The sequence below is a fragment of the Lynx rufus genome, unplaced genomic scaffold, assembly GCF_022079265.1.
Source record: "Lynx rufus isolate CCGP_SWC_20201006 ecotype Redwood Valley unplaced genomic scaffold, mLynRuf1.p SCAF_8, whole genome shotgun sequence".
In the NCBI taxonomy this organism is placed as follows: domain Eukaryota; kingdom Metazoa; phylum Chordata; class Mammalia; order Carnivora; family Felidae; genus Lynx; species Lynx rufus.
In genome coordinates, this window is record NW_025814896.1 from 104,845,787 (window position 1) to 104,865,526 (window position 19,740).

Below are 19,740 nucleotides of genomic sequence, written 5' to 3' on the forward strand. Positions count from 1 at the left end.
AAAATGCTCACCAGCAATCCGTCCTCACCCAGCTAGACCCTGGGGGTCACCTCCATCAGTCATCACCCAGGCTCCCCACACTGAATGAATGAAATAAGCACCGTGGCACCTCTTTCAACTCCCCCCCCTTGCCATCTGAATTCATACCTGTTATGTTTAAATATGCTGACACTTTCACAACAGCAAATTTACTTTTATATTGTTTCAGAGTTTTCCCACCCTTAGCTATTGCATTTCTGACATGTCTCTTTTTAAAACCTCATCTGCTCTGTCTTCTGCTCCTACCTATCTTCCCTCTCTCCATCCTGTTTGCGTTCACTTTCTAAGGGTCCTTCCCATTTTTCCTTGGGAAGAAATGCTCTTAACAGGCAACCTTACTATAATGAGCATTCTTACTGGTATTAAGGTCATTGGTATCTTTCCATAAAACAAATCATTTTCATCCAACCCAAGAATGGGCTTGTGTCAGACATGCTGTTTCAAAACTGCATACTTCAAGTTTATATGGGAACCACTGCCCATATCTACCATGAAAACAGCAAAGACCAAATAGCAATGCCCCCCCCATGCAGCTAATAGATGGTTTTGCACCTCAAAGCAGCAGCCCCCACCTAGGGAAGGCACCAGTGGCTGCCAGGGGAGCAGTTCTAGAACTCCCACCGCTCAGACCACCACCTTCAGAGCTTTGCTTGTAAAGCTCTCGTTGCCCAGACCAACCACATCAGAATCTCAGGAAGGTGAGACCCAGGATGAATTTGGAAAGTTCCCTGGGGGTTCCAATATGCAGTCAAGATGGAAAATCACTGGTCTAAACGTGGCCATTTTACTACTGCTTCTTGTATGTTTTGCATCTTCATGGCGCTATGGCAATAACTGACTTCTCTTGACTTTCTTTTTCTCCTCTTCTCGAAGCTGTGACATTGCCTTTCCTGTCCCCGAGATTTAAAAATGCGTTTAAGGTTTTTGTGTTTTCTCCTCTGGCCCTCTCAACCCTGTAAACTTGCATTCTGAGGAAAGGTGAATAACTTAGAATCACTTAGGGAATCACTTAGGGAAGAAAATGCACAGGGCGGGGTGGGAGGTGGGGGAGGGAATCATCATTTCCAGAGGCTCTCAGTAGAGAGCAAGGAAATTCCTTCCCTAAGCCCCCAGTGTAGGAATAAACTGGAAGCTCCAGATACCTTTAAGTCAAACAAGAACCTTGACGAAGTTGTTGACAGAAGTGCTTTGAAAAAAGCCAATATGCCTTATTTAGATATAGAAGAAAATTAACCTAACTAACCACAACCTAAGGTAAAAAGAAGTTGCCATAAATTTTAAGGAAAATTCCCTCATCTCAGTTTTTCCCTCACTACAAGGACTGTCCTTTCTGTCTGTCTCTCTCTCGGCCTCCCTTCTTTCCCCCCACAGGTTACAAGCACACGGATGCCTGGAACAGAGGTGATCGGTGCTTTCCTATCCAACTCCCATTCAAAACCTTCTAGTGACTTCTCTTTGCATAGAGTGCCCACAGAATCAAATGTAAAATCTCTGGCTTGGCATTTAGGGGCTCCACAATCTCCCTCCTCTGACTTCTCTTTACATAGATTGCCCACAGAATCTAATGTGACATCTCTGGCTTGGCATTTAGGGGCTCCACAATCTCCCTTGTCTCCAACTTTGTCACCCTCAATTCCCTACAGAAACCCTCTTCTCTGGCCACAACTCGTGGGTGTGCCATCCACGGCCCCACCACCAGCCCCACTTCCGCGCCTGATCTCTTGTTCACGTAAAAACCAAGAGTATCCTTTCTAGAACTTTCCTTCTTTGCGGGCCCATCTCAAATCTCACTTCCTCTACGAAGACTGAAAATACCAGAAGTTTCCATTTCCAAGTGGAAAGACTGCCAGCAGAAGTCCGGGCTGTGAAGTATGTTGTGGACATTTCATATAAAGAAACAGCGAGCTGCTAAGGGTGAGCTGGGGCATAGCAGCCACGGGAAGATGGGTGAGAGAATAGATGGCAATAAGCTGTTAGTATAAACACCTCACGTCCCTCTGTGCAGAAAGACCAACAACCTGCAGGCCAAGGGCAGCCTAAAGATGTGTTTTGTTTGGCCCAGAGAGTGCTTTATGGATGCTGGCTACTAATTCAATTTTTTTTTTTTTTTAAACTGGAGCTTACACAAAAATTTGAACTTCTGGTTTCTCTTTGAAAGGTCATAACATCTGGCAATGCTGGGCTCTATTTCAATACGCTTTTGCTACCCACCCTGATACTCGGGTCACCTAAATAAACACTCATTATTTTTTCCAAGTTCGGTGGGTCAGCCAGGCAGCCCATCTGGTCCAGGTCAACTTAGCTGATCTGTATGGCCATCTGGAGGAGATGGCCTAGAACAGCCGCACTCACGTGTCTCAGGCATGTGCGCCAGGCAGCAGGCTGGCCACGGCTCTTCCACACATCGGTGGTCAAAGGATTCCCAGGAGCGTCAGGAGGGCAAGAACCGATGCTCAAGCGTTGTTCATATCCCTGCTTGTGTCACATCTGCTAATGTCGCATTGGCCAAAGCAAGTCGCCTGGTCAATGGTCTCAAGGGCTGGAGAAATTGACTCCACCTCCTGATGTAAGGAGTTGCAAAGGCTCATTGCAAATGGGGCCGTGTCCAGGATGGGAAGAGTTTGTGGCCATTTTTGCAATCTATGATAGGCCGTGTAGCCACAACCAACCGGAAGTGGATAACCGTGGTCTTCCTGGGGCAAAAAACACGCCCTCCGTGTCACCACAAGCCCCACTCTCCTCCCCAACTGAGTCATTCCCACCTAGGCCACTAGAGGCCACCTATATTCCTCTCTGGCCCCTGTGGACACTTCAGTTTAAGACTCCCTGATTTAACCAATACTCTCCCAAGCCTTCCCGGTTACTCCCATTTTCCCCCTGCAAAAAAAAACTTCTCTGCAAATCACTATAAGGCAACACTGGAAGACCAGAGCCTGAAGACACGGTAATCTAAGACTTGAAGGAAAAGGTTTAAGAATAGGGAACATTCGAAGAGAAGCACATAAGATATTAAGAGGTGATCACAAAGGTCGCAAAGTAACAGCATACAGGACATGGGCTCTCAACCTTGGCTGCGCTTTCAATACTTGGGAGCTTTAAAGTGACTGTTACCCAGACCATACTCAGACCAATTACATCAGAATCTCGAGGGGTAGGGCCTGCCTGAACCCAGATACACTTCTAAAAACTCCCCAGGTAATTATAACCAACAGTAAGGCTGAGAATCACTAGCATTGGATTATTTCAATTTCACAGCTGGAACTGTTGGGAAAAGCACCAAAGGAGTGGATTGCTGTTTTAGAATCTGCCAAAATAAACACCAGGCAGAAAAAGGTTCTAAAAAACTGCTTGAAAGGAGAGGGTGGAAATGGCATTTCAGATGACTAGGCAGTTTTTTATTCAGTGACCCAAAACTAATCATGCCATCGTAGCTACCAAGTGTCTTAGGTCAGAGCCTTGGCTTAATGACTCCATCATCGCTGTTATCTCGGAAAATGAGGGGTTCTGCTGAGAATTACCAGCTGGTACCAGGCTCCTCACCTTTTCTGCCTGCTCCCCTGGGCTGTTTTCAGCCTTCCTTGCATTTCTTGAGGTCTCAAATTATTCCTGTCTTTACATTCTTCTCTTATTCAGACAAAGAAACATTAAATACACACAGGGAGGATATGGACAGTCTCCAGGCTACAGTTCTTGCTACAGAAAATTCTGGTGATCACAGGTCCATCATTGTGCAGAAGGAGAGGGGCAGGGCCTGTTCGGTCAACCAAGAATCCTTCCCCTCCTCTCTCTCCTTGACCTGCCTTCCTCTACCTGTTCTCTTAAGGAGACGTGGCAGAATTCACCTGTTATAAGTGGCCAGACCAGCAGGCCAAAGACACAGGCCAATGCACCAGGCGGGTCTTTTAAATCCTACGCCGCAGAGCCTGCCCCGTGGGCCCTCTTCAGCAGGCTACAGGAGCCCACTGAGGAGAGGCAGTGGCTTTACCAGAACAGCCCAGAGCTGAAGAGGCCAGCTCAAGGAGGAGAAGAAGGGACTAAAACACCCTTCACCTCCCACACACTTCCACAACCAGAAGGAAATGCAGCACGTATGAATGTTCCCCGAGAAGCCTGGCTGTCATTACCGTGGGCCAGGCACAGTGCCCTGAGCCTGACTGACACGGCCTTCACACTCCTCTGAGGTGGGTGTGAATTATCATCCCACCTTACAGAGGGGGGAAAACAGAGGCTCGACCAGATCATGGGGCCCCCTCATCTTGTCATTCACAGTTAGGGTTTCCTGAATCAAGCGGGGGCTTCCTATCACTGGAGCTCTGCCTCCCTCTCCGCTCTGAGTGCTTGTCCAGAGAAAGGCAACAGTCCAGGAATGACTGCTTGGAAGCTCCACGTCTTCCAAAGAAGTGCAGAGCTGAGCACATCTGCTTCGTCCCGCGGGGATCAGAAGAGCCGGCGCTGCATCAGCACTCCCAGACCCATATCCTGCAGCCTTCTTGCCGGGCGTTTCCCTGCAATGGGACCCTCGGATGTTTTCCTGCCGCCATGGAGCACAGTGCGGCGAGCACGGGCCACCCAGACCCGGGGACGCGCGGGGACGCGCTTCATTGGCCCTGGACCCCCAAACGGAGCCCGGGCGCCGGTCCCAGCCCGGGCCCCGTCCGGGGGAGGCGGCTCCGGGCGGGCTAAGGCGGCGCGCGGCTGACAGCCCCCCTACCGACTGCAGCGTGCAGGGCTGCGGCCCGGGGCGCGGATCCCGAGAGCCGCGGCCGCCCGTGCGCTTTCCAGCGGAGCAGCGCCGGGTGCCAGGGCTCCCGCGGCCCAGAGGACGCAGTAAGCCCCGGGGCGGGGGGGCTCCTCGCCCGCCTCCCCACACGGGGCCCTCACTCCCAGCGGCCGGCGCCGGCTTTGCGCGAGGTCGCGCTCTACCCGGGAGCTCCGGGGGTGGCCGCGCGGGGAGGGAAACCTCGGGGCCGCAGACTCTGCCGTCGGCGCACGCCGCCAGCCCTCGGGGCGTCCTGCGAGCGCGGCGGCCGTCGCCCCCTTACCTCCTGCGCGGGCGGCTCCTCCGACGGCTGCGGGCGCAGGCGGCGCACGCCCGCGGCTCGGCCGGCCCCGGGCATCTCGGCGGCGGCGCGGCGGGCCGGGGTGCGGGAGCGTCGGGACCGCCGGGACCGCCGCGGCGGACTCTGTCCTCGGGCCCCCGGAGGCCCGCGCTGGGCGCGCTCCGCTCGGCTCTTCACGTGACCACGGAGGGGGACGGCCCGCGGCGGCCCCGAGGGCGAAGGACCGGGGGTGGCGGGGGTGGCGGGCGCGGCGGGCTTCCAGGCTCCGGCCCCTTCCCCGCCCGGCCTCCCGGCCGCGCTCCGGAGGCAGGGGCGGGGACGCGGAGCCGGCGGGGGCGGGAGCGGGCAGCCGAGGGGGCGCCGGGGACGAGCTCCGGCTGGTGGCGGCGCGGGTTAGAGGCCACCCTGGCATAAGGCCCCAACCGTGTGCCGTGGGCGCACCAGCAAAATAGTTGTTCGGAGAAGTCAAGAAGTGAATATAGAGTCAGTGGCTGCCACTGGCGAGGGCCCAGTAAGCGCGGATTCCCTCCCTCCCCGTCCTCGTGGAGACCCCGGGAAAACTGGGTGTGGACTCAGTGGGGCCTCCCAGGGCAGATACTTTCAGGGAGCGCGCACAGACCCTCCTCCCTTCCCCCAGGGTGCCCCGAGTTCCAGGTTGGCCAGCAACTCAGCTTTGCCAGAGCTGATGAACTTTCCAGAGAAAGAAAAAAATGCAGATTTTCATGAAACTGTTTCTGATTTTTTTAAACGTTGTCATGAATTTATTATGATAGTACATGTAAAATACTTGAGGCCAATTCTTGGATGAGCCTTGGCCAGCAGGGCAGGTGGCCCTGGACCCAGTACCAACCGACTCCGCTGACACTTCTCAGAGAAGGAGAAGCCTGGCAGGGCTGGGACTGGCCCTGGTCACCCAGCAGGAAGCCTGGTATCCTCCCAGGTGGTTCATCAGGACCCTGTGCTATAGGTATTGATGGCTGCCAAGGTCCAGCTCCAGAACTGAAGCATGCAGAATCATGTCCCCCACCCTGGCCTTGGCAAAAGTTTCCACATCCTAGTCCCTGGGACTGTTACTTTACTCCTCAGAAGAGATTCAGATCACTATAATCAGTTGGCCTTGAAATACAGAGATTATTCTGGATTATCTAGGTTGGCCCAATAAAATCACATGAGCCCTTAAAAGCATAAGAGAAAAGCAGAAGAGGAGGTGAGAGATTGGAAGGAAGCCCAGGAAGGGCTCAATGTGCCTGGCCAGGATGCTAATACCTTGAAGATAGAGGGGAACTTCGAGGAACTGAATTCTGCCAACACTCTGAATGAACCTAGAAGCAAATTCTTCCCCCACAACCTCCAGAAAGGAAGACAGCCAGGCCCACTCCTTTATTCAGCCATGTGAGACTCAGGGCATCGTCTCATGTCTATATATTATCTCATATGAGATACTAAAAGGATGTTGCTTTAAGCTCCTAAATTTGTGGCAATTTGTTACACCACAGTAGAAAATGAATACAGGACACCAGCTTGCATTTCAATGCAGAGTCCAGTTCTGGCCGTGAGGCTGGCCTGCAGTGAGAACACGATGTGGCCCCTGTTCCTTCGTGGGCATGCCAGCCACTGGTTGCCACCACCCACCTGCTCTGATTGTCCCCACACAGTTCTAATATCCCATCCCCTGCAAGCCCTTCCTCCACTTCTCCCAGCCTGTGGGTCACTTCCTCTCTGTGGTCCCATGCTCTTCATGAGAACAACCACAAGCTGCCTCAGTTCTTCTATTCTTCTATCCCATCCCACCCCACTAGGCCACAAGCACCTGGCCGAGGAGGGGGCAGAAAACTTTCATCGTTGAATCCCCACCTCCTGGGGATGGTAAGTAGGTGAAATGCCAAAGCAGAATTCACACCAGCTTGTCACCAATGCCCCATGTCTACAGGATGTCTGAAATAGTTCTTAGAATGTTTATTGTGAGGATCACCGTAAAACTCTGCATGCTCTTGAGAAAAGACAATTATTCTGTTTCTATCCTAAGTGGTGACTGATGGCATGTAAAATGGCATATCTTTTTTTGTATAATGTAAATGTATTCATTGTAAAGAGTTGAAACAACTAATCAAAGATAACCACCATTAGCCAGTTTTGGTGACCTTCCTTCTCTACATCTCGCTTTACCTGCATACACTTGAACATGCTTGTGTGCAGCTCTGTGCAAATGAAAAGTACTCCTACCCTGAAGACACTGCTGACCCCCGACCTACTATCCACACCCTGCCGACCCAGGAACCCAGACTCGGTCAGGCCGCCACCCCATCTCCCACTAGAGGATGATCCTGTTTGGTTTAGGCCAACGTACACAGGGTGTTTTCCTGGCAACAGTTATCGGTCTCAGGGAAATATGTGACTCAAGTGAGCTCAGCCTGGCTAAAAAGAAGCTATGGCCCCCAAGGAGAGGCTTCTTTCTCTCTCGTCTCTCCCCTTGTCCTATGAATGTAATATAAAAAACATTCATTCCCAGCAGCCACTGGCAAGCACCTTACAGTCATCCTCTGGTAAGGATGAGGCCACAGGTGGCACGGTAGACAGGTGCAAGCAGCCGGGTCTCTGATGGCCTCATGGAAAGACTAGATTTTGGCACCTTCCTCCCCAGAACCACCTGACCTTTGAACTTAGAATTATGTGAGCTATATTATACAGCCCAGGAGACAGAATGAACTTGGTCTGTATGGCTGATAGGAAAAAAATCTACAAGATGTTAGATGAGGGTGGGGGGAGTACCCTCCATAAATTTTGGTATCTTTTGTATAAGTTTTTAAAGGATGCATATACCTATATTTTCTGATAAATGAATAAAATATTTCCCTAGAAGCATCCATATGGAAACTGTCATCAGTGCTGAACTTTTGGGCACACAGCAGGGAGTAGAAACTTGAAGGGAGAGAGGCCTTTTCCTCTTACATTTTCCTACAAGGTTTCATTTTTCACTATATTTCTATTTTACTTTTATGACAACATACAGTAAAATCAACGGGGATGTACAGATAGAGTTTAAATAGCAATTTTGTCTATTTAATGAAAAAAAAAACATTTTCTGTAATGGAAAAAAATTAAAATTCCGGTAGTTGCACCTGAGAAAGCCTGTTCCTGGCAGCATCTCTCCTGGTGGAGAGAATGCACCCCTGCGGGGTAAGAATGAATCAGATTTAGAAAGCACAGCCTTTAGACGCCAGTTCCCTAAAAGCGCACCCCGTAACAGTCCTTTAAGGGTACTGTAAACCTTTCCTGGGGCTGTCATAACAAAATACCACGGACCAGGGGGCTTAAACAACAGAAATTTGCTTTCTCATAGTTCTGGCGTCTAGAAGTCCAAGATCAAGGTGTTGGAGGGTGGGTTTCATCTGAGGTCTCTCTCTTTGGCTTGTAGATGGCCGTCTTCTGCCTGTGTCCTCACAATGTTTCCTCTGTGCATGTCAGCATCCAAATTTCTACTTCGTACAAGGACAGCAGTCTTGACTTTGACATATGAATCTGGTTGGGAGGGTGCACAATTAAGCCAATAACAGGCACTGATTACCATCCCCACTTTAGAGCCAAGGAAACAGGCTCAGAGAGGAGAATCAATGTGCCCCAGACCACACAGCTTCAAAGTGGTGGCACTGGGGTCACAGACCCAGAACTACTGGCCCAGAGGCTCAGAATTACCACTCTGCTCTGTATAGGAGTAGCTATTAGGTAGTTTCCATTGAGAAAGTAAAGTAAGTCCATATTTAACCAAAGGATCTGCCTAATTCTGTTTGCCAGTTATCTCCTAGAATCCCATGAGATTTGGCACAATGTTTTAAACACTGCAGTGCAGTGATCAGGATATAAGGGTCATAGTTGACAGTAGAGGGTGAATCTTCTCAACTCATTGACGTGCCAGTGCGCCTGCAAGGCCCACACTGTCTTTGACCCCTCTCTTTCTCCTTCCTCTCATTCCCTCTGTCCCAGCCCCATTGCCCTCCTTTCTGATTCTCAAACATTCCACAAGGGCTTAGCTCCAAACCACTCCCTGAACCTGGGTTATTCACTCCCCAGCACCCACCTGCCCAACTCCCCATCCATCCCTTCTAGTGTTTGTTCAGATCCCACTTTCTCAGGGAAATGGGCCCTGACCATCTTACTTAATTCTTCAATCCACTCCTGCCCTCCTGCTGCCCTCCTTTCCTGATCTTTTACTTTCCTGCATTGCCCTTATCACCTCTGCCATGCCATATTATTTTTAATCTCTTATGTTTCTTATTTAGTGTCTGTTTATGCTTGATAGAATTTAATCTCCATAAGGGTGGAAATCTTTATTTTGTCCACAAATATTTCCCAAGCTGCTGCAACAGTGTCTAGAAAATAGAAGGTTTTCAATAGGTATTAGTTGAGTGAGAATTTTTAGAAGTGGTGGGAAATGGTTTCAATCAATCCCTTGCAATTAACCACAGAAAAGAGGGTGTATGAGGCTGTTCTGTGCCTCAGGTTCCAAAAGGACACTATTTTCTCAAGGCTCCCTCCTCCCCTCCTTTAGGAAGCCCAGAGCCCCATTTTGTATCTTGCCTGTGCCCTGATGGGGAGATGATCACTGGTTTATTCTCCCTCACACAGAAGGGCCGTTGCCAGAGCTCCAGTCTAACCTAGCTATGTATCCTTGGAACCATGAGAGATTCCAAAAATAAAGTCTGCAGCCTAAAATGCTGGTTTGTTAAAAATCGAAAAGTTTATAAATGGAGGCCCAGTACTAGAAGAGAAAAAAACTATAGGGACAGAAATCTAATCAGTGTTTCCCAGGAACACTGGAAGGAAGGGATTTCGCTGCAAAGGGATCATAAACTTTCGGGGTGTTGGAAATATTTTATATCTTGATTGTGCTGGCTCATACATCGGTCACATCTTGTTGAATTATAAAAAGGGTAAATTTTACTGTGTGTCAAGTATGCTTCACTAAATTTGACCTACAAAGATAATATGGAGGTGGGGCATCGTGTAAGAACAAGATGTAACAGGATTGGCCATGAGTTGTTGAGGATGAGTGATGAGTACACCTACCTGTTTCTGTATATACTTGAAATTTTCCATATTGAAAATTTTAAAATAAAACGCATCTAACAAATACATGCAAGCAACAGAAAGCAATAAAACTGTACTGAAAAAAATCAAAGAGGATTGATTTTCAATAAGGGTATCCAAGACCAGTAGGTGGGGAAAAGACCGCTCACTTTAACAAATGGTGCTGGAACAAGTGAATATCTGCATGTAAAAGAATGAAAGTGAGCCTGGCTGGCTCAGTCGGTTAAGCATCTCACTCTTGATTTCAGCTCAGGTCATCATCCCAGGGTCGTGGGATTGAGCCCCGTGTTGGGCTCCGTGCTGAGTGTAGAGCCTGCTTGAGGTTCTCTGTCTCTCCCTCTGCCCTTCTCCCCTGCTTGCATATGTGCTGGTTCTCCCTCTCTCTCTCTCTCTCTCTCTCTCTCTCTCTCTCTCTCTCTCTCTCAAATAAATAAAACAAAATAAAAAATAAAATAAAATAATGAAAGTGGACACTTAACTCACTCCACATATAAATATTAACTCAAAATGAATCCAAGACTTACATTAAAAAGCTAAAACTATAAAATTTTTAGAAGAAAGACACAGGGGCAAATCTTTATGACCTTGGATTTGGCAATGGGTCCTTTAATATGGCACCAAAAGCACAAACAACCAAAGAAAAAATAGATAAATAAAAAATAGATAAGTAAGACTTCATCAAAATGCAAAACTTTTGTGCATGAAAGAGCATTATTCACTGAGTGAAAAGGCAACCCATAGAATGGAAGCAAATACTGTATCTGAAATCACATACAGGAATCCTCTGCTTTTTGAATGTTATCAGGCCACTTAGCTTTTTTTTTTTTTAACATTTATTCATTTTTTGACAGACAGAGTGTGAGATGGGGAGACACGGAGGGGGAGGGAGACGGAGACACAGAATTTGAAGCAGGCTCTGAGCTCTGAGCTGTCAGCACAGAGCCCGACACGGGGCTCGAACCCACAAACTGTGAGATCACCACCTGAGCTGAAATCAGCGGCTTAACCATCTGAGCCATCCAGGCCCCCCCAGGCCAGTTAGGCTTTTTGAAAGACCTACATTAGTACCTGTTTTCACTAACCAAAGAGGATTTTCATTTTTATGAAAAAGATGAAAAGCAAAATTAGCATTCAGCATTGGTTTTGCAATGAGCTGTTGTAGAGGCAGTACGTAGCCCAAGCAGCGAGGGTGTCCCTCCCAAACTCCTTCCCTAGGAACTGCACTCAGCGTCTCAGCGTCCGGCCACCATAGTTATGAACTCTTTCTTTGAACATAAGTGCTTTATCCCAACTTACTTTGTACATCCATTAGCAAGATGTGTCCTAAAGTATCTGAAAAGCCTGAGAGATTATTTTTGGGCCCAAGAACACTCAAAACTTTTTCCATATAAGTTGACTTTTAAACAACATGGGTATGAACTGTGTGGGCCCACTTATACACAGATTTTGGGGGGATAAATACAGCATGGTACTGTAAATGTATTTTCTCTTATGACTTTTTGTAATAATATTTGTTTCTAGCTCACTTTATTGTAAGAATATAGCATATAATACATATAACATGCAAAATATGTGTTAATCAACTGTTTATGTTATCGCTAAGACTTCCAGTCAACAATAGGCTCTTAGTACTTATGTTTTCAGGGAGTCAAAAGTTATACGTGGATTTTTGACTACATGGGGGGTTGACGCTCCTCACTCCCATGTTGCTCAAGGGTCAACTATAAATTAATAGTAACCGCTTCTTCACTTTACGCCATTTCAGATTTCATAGGAATATTCTGGTTTGGGGTAGTGGGGAAAATCTGTATCTGATAAGGGTCTAGTATTCAAAACATACAGAGAACTCTTACAACTCATCAATAAAAAAAACAAACAAACAGGAACCCCATCTTTTCAAATGCTTTGAGAAAGGACTTTTTTTCCAAAGAAGGTAAAGAAATGGACACAACACTTGAAAATATTCAACATTATTCATCACTAGGAAAATGCAAATCAAAATCACTATGATATACCACTTCACATTCAGGAGGATATCCATAACAAAACAAAAAAGTAGAACAAAGTTGGAGGACTCACATTTCCTGATTTTTAAACTTACTACAAAGCTACATTAATCAGCGTGGTACTGGCATAAGGACAGACAGATAGATCAAAGGAATAGAATACAAAGTCTGAAAACAGAGTCTTGCATATATGATCAATTGATCTTCAACAAGGGTCAAGACCATTCAACGAGAGATGACAGTCTTCTCAACAAATGGATATCCACATGCAAAAGAATGAAGTTGGATCCTTACCTCATACCATATATAAAAATTAATGTGGCGCCTGGGTAGCTCAGTCGGTTAAACATCTGACTTTGGCTCACGTCATGACCTCAAGGGTTGTGGGTTCAAGCCCCGTGTCAGGCTCTGTGCTGACACCTCTGTGTCTCCCTCTCTCTCTGCTCCTCCCCCACTCACATTCTGTCTCTCTTTCTCTCAAAAATAAACATTACAAAAAATTTTAAAAATAAATAAATAAAAATTAGCACAAAATGGATCAAAAACCTAAATGTAGGAGATAAAACTATAAAATTTTTAGAGAAGAACATAGGGAACATCTTTATGACATTGGATTTGCAATGATTTCGTGGATAGGACACCAAAAGCTCAGGCAACAACAAGAATAGGTAAATTGGACAAAATGTAAAACTTTTGTGCCTCAAAGGATATTATTAAGATTGTAAAAAGACAACCCCCAGGATAGGAGAAGATATATGCAAAGTGTATATCTGATAAGGGATTAATATCCAAAATATATAAAGAGCTATTAAATTCAACAACAAAAACAACAAAAAAACAACCCAATACAAAATGGGCAAAAAAAAACCTTGAATAGACTTCTCTTCAAAGAAGATATACAAATGGCCAATAAGCATATGCAAGTATGTTCAACATCATTAATAGGGAAATGCAAATTAAAACCACAATGAGATACTACCTCATACCCATGAGGATGGCTATTATAAAAAAGAAAAAGAGAAAAAGAAAGAAGGAAGGAAGGAAAGAAAGAAAGAAAGAAAGAAAGAAAGAAAGAAAGAAAGAAACAGAAAAGGAAGGAAGGAAGGAAGGAAGGAAGGAAGGAAGGAAGGAAGGAAGGAAGGAAAAGAAAGAAAGGAAAGAAGGAAGGAAGGAGGGAAAGAAAGAAAGAAAGAAAGAAAGAAAGAAAGAAAGAAAGAAAGAGAAAGAAAAGAAAGAAAGAAAGAAAGAAAGAAAGAAAGAAAGAAAGAAAGAAAGAAAGAAAGGTAGAGAGGAAGAAAATAACAAGTCTTGGGAAGGATGTGGAGAAATTAGAATAATGGTGTATTGCTAGTGGGAATGTAAAATGGGCAACCTCTGTGGAAAACATGGTGGGGGTTTCCTCAAAAAGCTAAACATAGAATGACCATATGATCCAGCAATTCCACTTCTAGGTATATGTCCAAAAGATCTGAAAGCAGGACTCTTAACATATACCTGGATACCAATGTTCACAACAGTAGTATTCATAACAGCCAAAAGGTAGAATGAACAAACCAAATGTGGTATTTACATATACTATAGAATATTATTTAGTTGTAAAAAGGAATTAAATTCTGAAACATGCCACAATGTGGATAAACTGTAAAAATGTCATGTTAAATGAAATAAGCCAGAGACAAAAGGATAAATACTGTATGATTCCACTTATATGAGGTACCTAGAATAGGTACATTCATAGAGATAGAAAGTGTAATAGGCGCTACTAGTTGTTGGAGTAAGGGAGAAGGGAGAGTGATTCAACGGGGACAGAGTTTCTATTTGGGATGATGAAAAAGATCTGGAAATGGATAGAATGGCTACACAACATTGCGAATGTACTCACTGCCACTTAAAAATGGTCAAAATGGTAAATTGAATGTTATGTACATTTTGCCACAATAAAAAATTTCAAGAATATTACCTACACTACAGTTCAGTCTTTGTGCTGTAAAATTCTATGCGCCTTGACAAATACTTAAATTTCTTGTATCCATCATTACCGTATCATATGGAACAACTTCATCACCCTAAAAAATCCACTGTACTTTATCACCCCCCAGAATCCACTGTGCTTCACCTACTCAACACTTCTCCCACCCCCAAACTTATCGTAACCACTGATCTCTTACCGTCTCTATAGTTTTCCCTTTCCCAGAATGCTATGTAGCTAGAATCATGCAGCATGTGGCCTTTCAGAGCAGCGTCTTGCACTTAGCAATACGCATTTAAGGTCAATCCATGTCTTTTCATGGCTTGACAGCTCATTTCTTTTTATTGTTAAATGATATTCCATTGCATGGGTGGAGCACAGCTTGCATATCCTTTCACTTATTAAATAACATGTCAGTTGCTTCCAAGTTTTGGCAGTAATGAATGAGGCTGCTGTAAACATTCATGGGCAGTTTCACGTGGACATAGTTTCAAATCAGTTGGGTTTCTCTTTCATTTTTTTACTCTTAAGTTAACATATAAAATTAACTTTAAAAAGTCTGTAATTTTATAAGTTTTAACACACATACAGATTTGAGTAACCACCACTACCACTGGGATACAGAAAGTTCCATGACCCTAAAAAACTCCCTTGTGCTACCTCTTTGTGTAAAGGTCAAGCCCTTCTCCTTCCTGAACCCTCAGCAACCACTGATATGTTCTCCTATAGTTTTGCCTTTTCCAGACTGTCATATACATAAAATCATATAGCTTTGAGTCTGGTTTCTTTCACATAGCCCAATGCTTTAGAGATGCATCCCTGTTGCTGCGTGCATCAAGAGTAATTCCTTTTTACTGTTGGGTGTTGTTGGATCGTACGGATGCCCCATAGTTTATTCATCCATTCACCCATGAGAGGACATGTGGGTCTTTTCCAATTTTGGACTACTATGAATAAAGGTGCTGAAAACATTAATGCACAGATTTGGGGTAAATATAAATTTTCATTTCTCTAGGGCAAATATCTAGGAATGGAATTGCTGGTCACCTGGTCAGTGACTTCACAAAAGATTGATAAACTGTTCTCAGAGTCACTGTACCATTTTACATTCCCACTGGCAATGATGTATAAGTTTCCCATTCTCAGAGTCCCCGCCAACATGCTTGGTGTTGTCATTTGAAAAATGTCTTAGCTGTTCTAACAGGTGTGCAGTGTTATCGTGGTTTTACTTTGCATGTCCCTAATGACATTGCACATTATTTCATGCACCTGTCTCCTGTACATCCTCTCTGGTAAAGTGCCTGTTAAAATCCTTCCCAATCTTTTATGTCTGTTGGTTTTCTAGTGTTGAGTTTTGAGAGTTCTTTATGTATTCTGCATATCGTTTTCATTGGATATGTGATTTTTAAATATTTTCCCCAGTCTTTGGCTTGTGTTTTCATTGTCTTAACAGTATCTTTGGCAGAGCAGAGTTGTGTAATTTTGATCAAGTTCCATTAATAATTGTGCTTTTGGTATCATAATAAGAATTCTTGGCCTAACCCAAGTTCATAAAGATTCTGTTATGTTTTCTTCCAAAAGTTGATAGTCTTATGGTTTATATTTAGACCTATGATACATCTTGAATTAATTTTATATACAGTGTGAGTTGAGGTTCAAGGTTCTTATTCTACTTACAGATGTCCAGTTATCCAGCACCATTTGTTGAAGACTATCCTATACCTATTGAACTGCCCTCCAATCCTGGTCAAAAATCAATTCACCGTATTTATGTGGGTTTATTTCTGGAATTTATTCTGTTCTATGTTGGCATCTTCTAAAAGTTGAAGCAGAGAAAGATCTTATGTCAACTGTACCTGTGAGCAAAAGGTTAACAAAAATCCTCTGTACAGTCAAAACTGACCTTGGGTTAACTTTCTAGAAACCTCACAGAGCTGGAGCGTCTACACTCTTTGAGGTAAAAATGAGCCCAGATTGGTAAAGTGCCTCTGGATTACAAGGACCATGAATGGTGTGCAAGTGCCTGGCAGGGGGCGGTGGTTCTGGGCTTCCCTGAGTGTCGTGACATGTGACCGGGACTTGTGGCCCTGGAGGTTCCGCCTGCAGAACGACGTGCAGGATACTTGCTCCTAGTTGGGACGTGAGCTTGGCTCTGACACCCACCTTTGTGATCTCATTCTCTCACATTTAATCTTCCACTAGGACTGCTCTGTGCACAGCTGCGAGACTACTGCTGAAGAAACACACCTGACTGCCAGGTCCGGACCTCTATACTTCTCAGTGAACCCAGCGCCACGCGTGGGCTATTCCAGGTACTGAATAGGATTGCCTCATGAAACCTAAGACCAGCCGCTGGTGGGCATTACAGTAACCAACTAATTCTGCCTTGTACCAGTTCATGTAATACATCTACTTCACTGTTAAAATACCTAGTGGTCGAGAATATAGATTTGTTTGAGATCTGCGTGCAATTAGAAAAATAGTTATACCTTACTTCCTAATAATGCCTAACCTAAACACCATCCTCTCCTCACTGTAATAGATTTGTACTTGTCTTTGTTCAGTGTCTCAAGGGAGTAAAATAGTCAACATTATTTGCTGTCACCCAGGAAAATTAATAATTCACTTGGACCCAGGAATTCACTGATGCCTCATCACAGTTAAACCAAGACTCAAAGGAGATGCTATTCCCTAGGTGATAGCTCTGACCCTATATGTAAATGAGCTCTTTTGAGATCCCCTGATGTGATGACTCTAAGACTCACTTTAAGTATCTGCCCACTGATGTGCCAAGACATATCAGCTGACGGAAGGACAGTATCTAAGAAAAGATTGCAAATTCATCAAAATTACCCACAACCAACCACCAGAAGACAGTAAGAAGGATTTCTGAGACTAACTGGGTATCGTGTGCAATGCGTACCAAACTTTTCTGAAATAGCAAGGACTTGATACCATTTGCCTAAATCAAACCCTTTGGAATCTCCTTCATGGAATGGAAAAAGCAGAGATGGAAAAGACTTGCTGTGGTCTCACAACTTGCATCTACAATCACCTGAACTGCATCTCCCAGATTACCATAAAGCTTTCTTTTCATATATACATGAAAGGAAAGGTGAGCTGACATCTAAAGCTGTTAACACACGGCGCATATCAAAGATCCATGGCCTATTATTAACCTGTCTTTTGACCCAGTAGTTAAGGCATATCCTTTTTGTCTCAGAGCAAATTCAGCCTTAGCTAACCCAATAGACACATCTCCAGATCTTATACTGGAACTATAAAATCTGATGGTACCACATGCAGGGCAGTGCTTACTTCTAACTGAGATCATCTATTATTTTTCTGCTATTTAATTAACTAATTATGAAATACCATTACCTTTTCCTCCTCAAATGCTATTCTTTGTTGTAACACTCTAAAGTAGCAATTTATTATTTTTCCTGGAGGTATAAATAGTATTTTGTAAATAGCCTCCTAGGGATTGTGATCCTGCCTATAAAATTTGGCCAACTTGAGGTGACCATCAACAATTAGAACCTCGCTTTGGCTGACACAATTAATGAGTCCAGCCCTTAGAGCTCAAGTAGTTAGTTATGGATAATAGAATAACCTTGGAGTTCGCACTATTACTAATACTCCATCTTTACCTAGATTTTGTTCCAGAGGTGGGATGGAACAATCCATCACCTAACTTAAGGAAAAAGGCAACCTGGTTACTCAAGGTAGACTCAGGAAGTTGTTGGATTTGTCTTTAGGCCTGAGAAATACTGGGTCATGGTTTCTATGTGCTTTCCAGTCCCATCTCATAATATTCTTAATTATTCTTGTTTGTCTCATAGTTGTTCAATGTCTGTTGTCCAGAATCGCAAATGCACATCAATCAAAGACAAAACGAGACGAAAACATGTTGATTGATACTCAACTGATCATCAGACTTCTGGAAATGAAACCTCATCTTCAAGAAGAATCAATAACACTGGTAGAACTCTGCCTAATTCCTAGGGTATTTCCTGCGATTCTACCGGATGGAAGATTAAAAAGAGAGACTGAGGGGAAAAAATTGCTATCCTCCTACAAAAAAATTATCTGACCACAACAATGAATAACTACTATAACCGGCTTTAAATTCATCCTGATCAACCCATAACAACTTCATCCCAGCAGTTACACTTCTGAAAAAACAGCCAATTGGCAAGAGCCTCCTTTCAATGGAAAAACATCTGCAAGTTAGCCAGTCATCAATGAATCACTTGCTTTCACAGTTAAAAGTTAAAAAAAAAATCCTTAAACATTACTGCTCTTGAAAATCCACCAATCCCTGAACTCTGTGTGTCCCAAGAAAAAAAGGAGGCATAAGACTATTTGAAGAAAAAATGGCCAAAAGTTTTCTAAATTTGGTGAAAACTATTAAGCCCACAGATTCAAGAGACTCAACACATTCCAAACAGAATAAACTTTTTAAAACTATACAAAATACATCATAACTGAATTGCTAAAACTTCTTGATAGTCTTAAAATCAGCCAGAGGGGAAAAAAGACTCATTATATACAGGTAAAGACTTTGTTTCCAAAATTAAGCAAGCCAGAAGGCAATGGAACATCTTTTTTTCTTCTTTTTCTTTTCTTTTTTTTTTTTTTTTTTTGAGTGAGTGAGTGCACGTGTGTGCAAGCAGGACCGGGCAAAGGGAGAGGGTGAGAGAGAATTTAAGCAGGCTCCACGCTCAGCACAGAGCCCAACGTGAGGCTTGATCTCACGACTGTGAGATCATGACCTGAGCCGAAATCAAGAAAGAGTCTGAGGCTCAACCGACTGAGTCACCCACCCAGGTGCCCCATTCATTTTGTTTTTCTTTTTTTTTTTTAATGAAGTTGACACGCAATGTTACATTAGCTTCAGGTGTACAACATAGTGAGTTGACTAGTGTATTTGTTATGCTGTGCTCCCCACAAGCATGGCTACCAATGGTCCCCATACAATGCTATTACAGTACCGACAATGGAACATCTCTAAAATACTGCAAGAAAAAAGTGTCAACCTCAAGTATGCCTAACATCCACTCCTATACACTATACTGCCACTGTCTCTTGTCTACACTACTGGAATAGTTTCCTAACCAGTTTCCCTACGTCCATCCATGGCACTTTCCAATCCATTCTCCAACAGAAATCAGATTACTTTTATTAATATGCAAACAGAGCCCTGTAACTCCCCTGCTCACAAAAATGGTGGCCTACTTCCCTCTGAATAAAGTCCAAAGCCCTTGACATGGCCTGCAAGTCCTATCTACTTTTCCTACCTCTCTTCCGCTCCTGCCCCTCCAGTTCCCACTGAGTCAGCTTTTTGCAGCCTCAAACATTCACGAGTGCATCCTCCTGGTCAAGAGAAGAACTCTCCCTCCCATTCCTACTTGTGTGTCTCACGTCAGGTCCTAACTGCAAAGCCCATAGGAAACCTTTCTTGACAACTCCCATCCTCCCAAACCCAGTTAGGCTCTAATGTGTTCCCGCAAGCATGGTGCACAGTACTTTTTCATCTAAGCACTCGTCAGTGTTTGTAAGGCTATATTTATTTGTGTGA

General features: G+C 44.5%; 1 protein-coding gene across 1 annotated transcript in view; it reads right to left on the reverse strand.

Moving 5' to 3' along the window:
• The window catches only part of LOC124504264 (two pore calcium channel protein 1-like), a 38,920-nt gene extending 33,764 nt beyond the window's left edge, over positions 1 to 5,156 (reverse strand). Inside the window, exon 1 of the mRNA XM_047069687.1 lies at positions 5,082 to 5,156. Within this exon, the coding sequence (XP_046925643.1) occupies positions 5,082 to 5,156 (75 nt within the window). The remainder of the gene's footprint in view (positions 1 to 5,081) is intronic.
• Between the last annotated feature and the right edge of the window lie 14,584 nt (positions 5,157 to 19,740).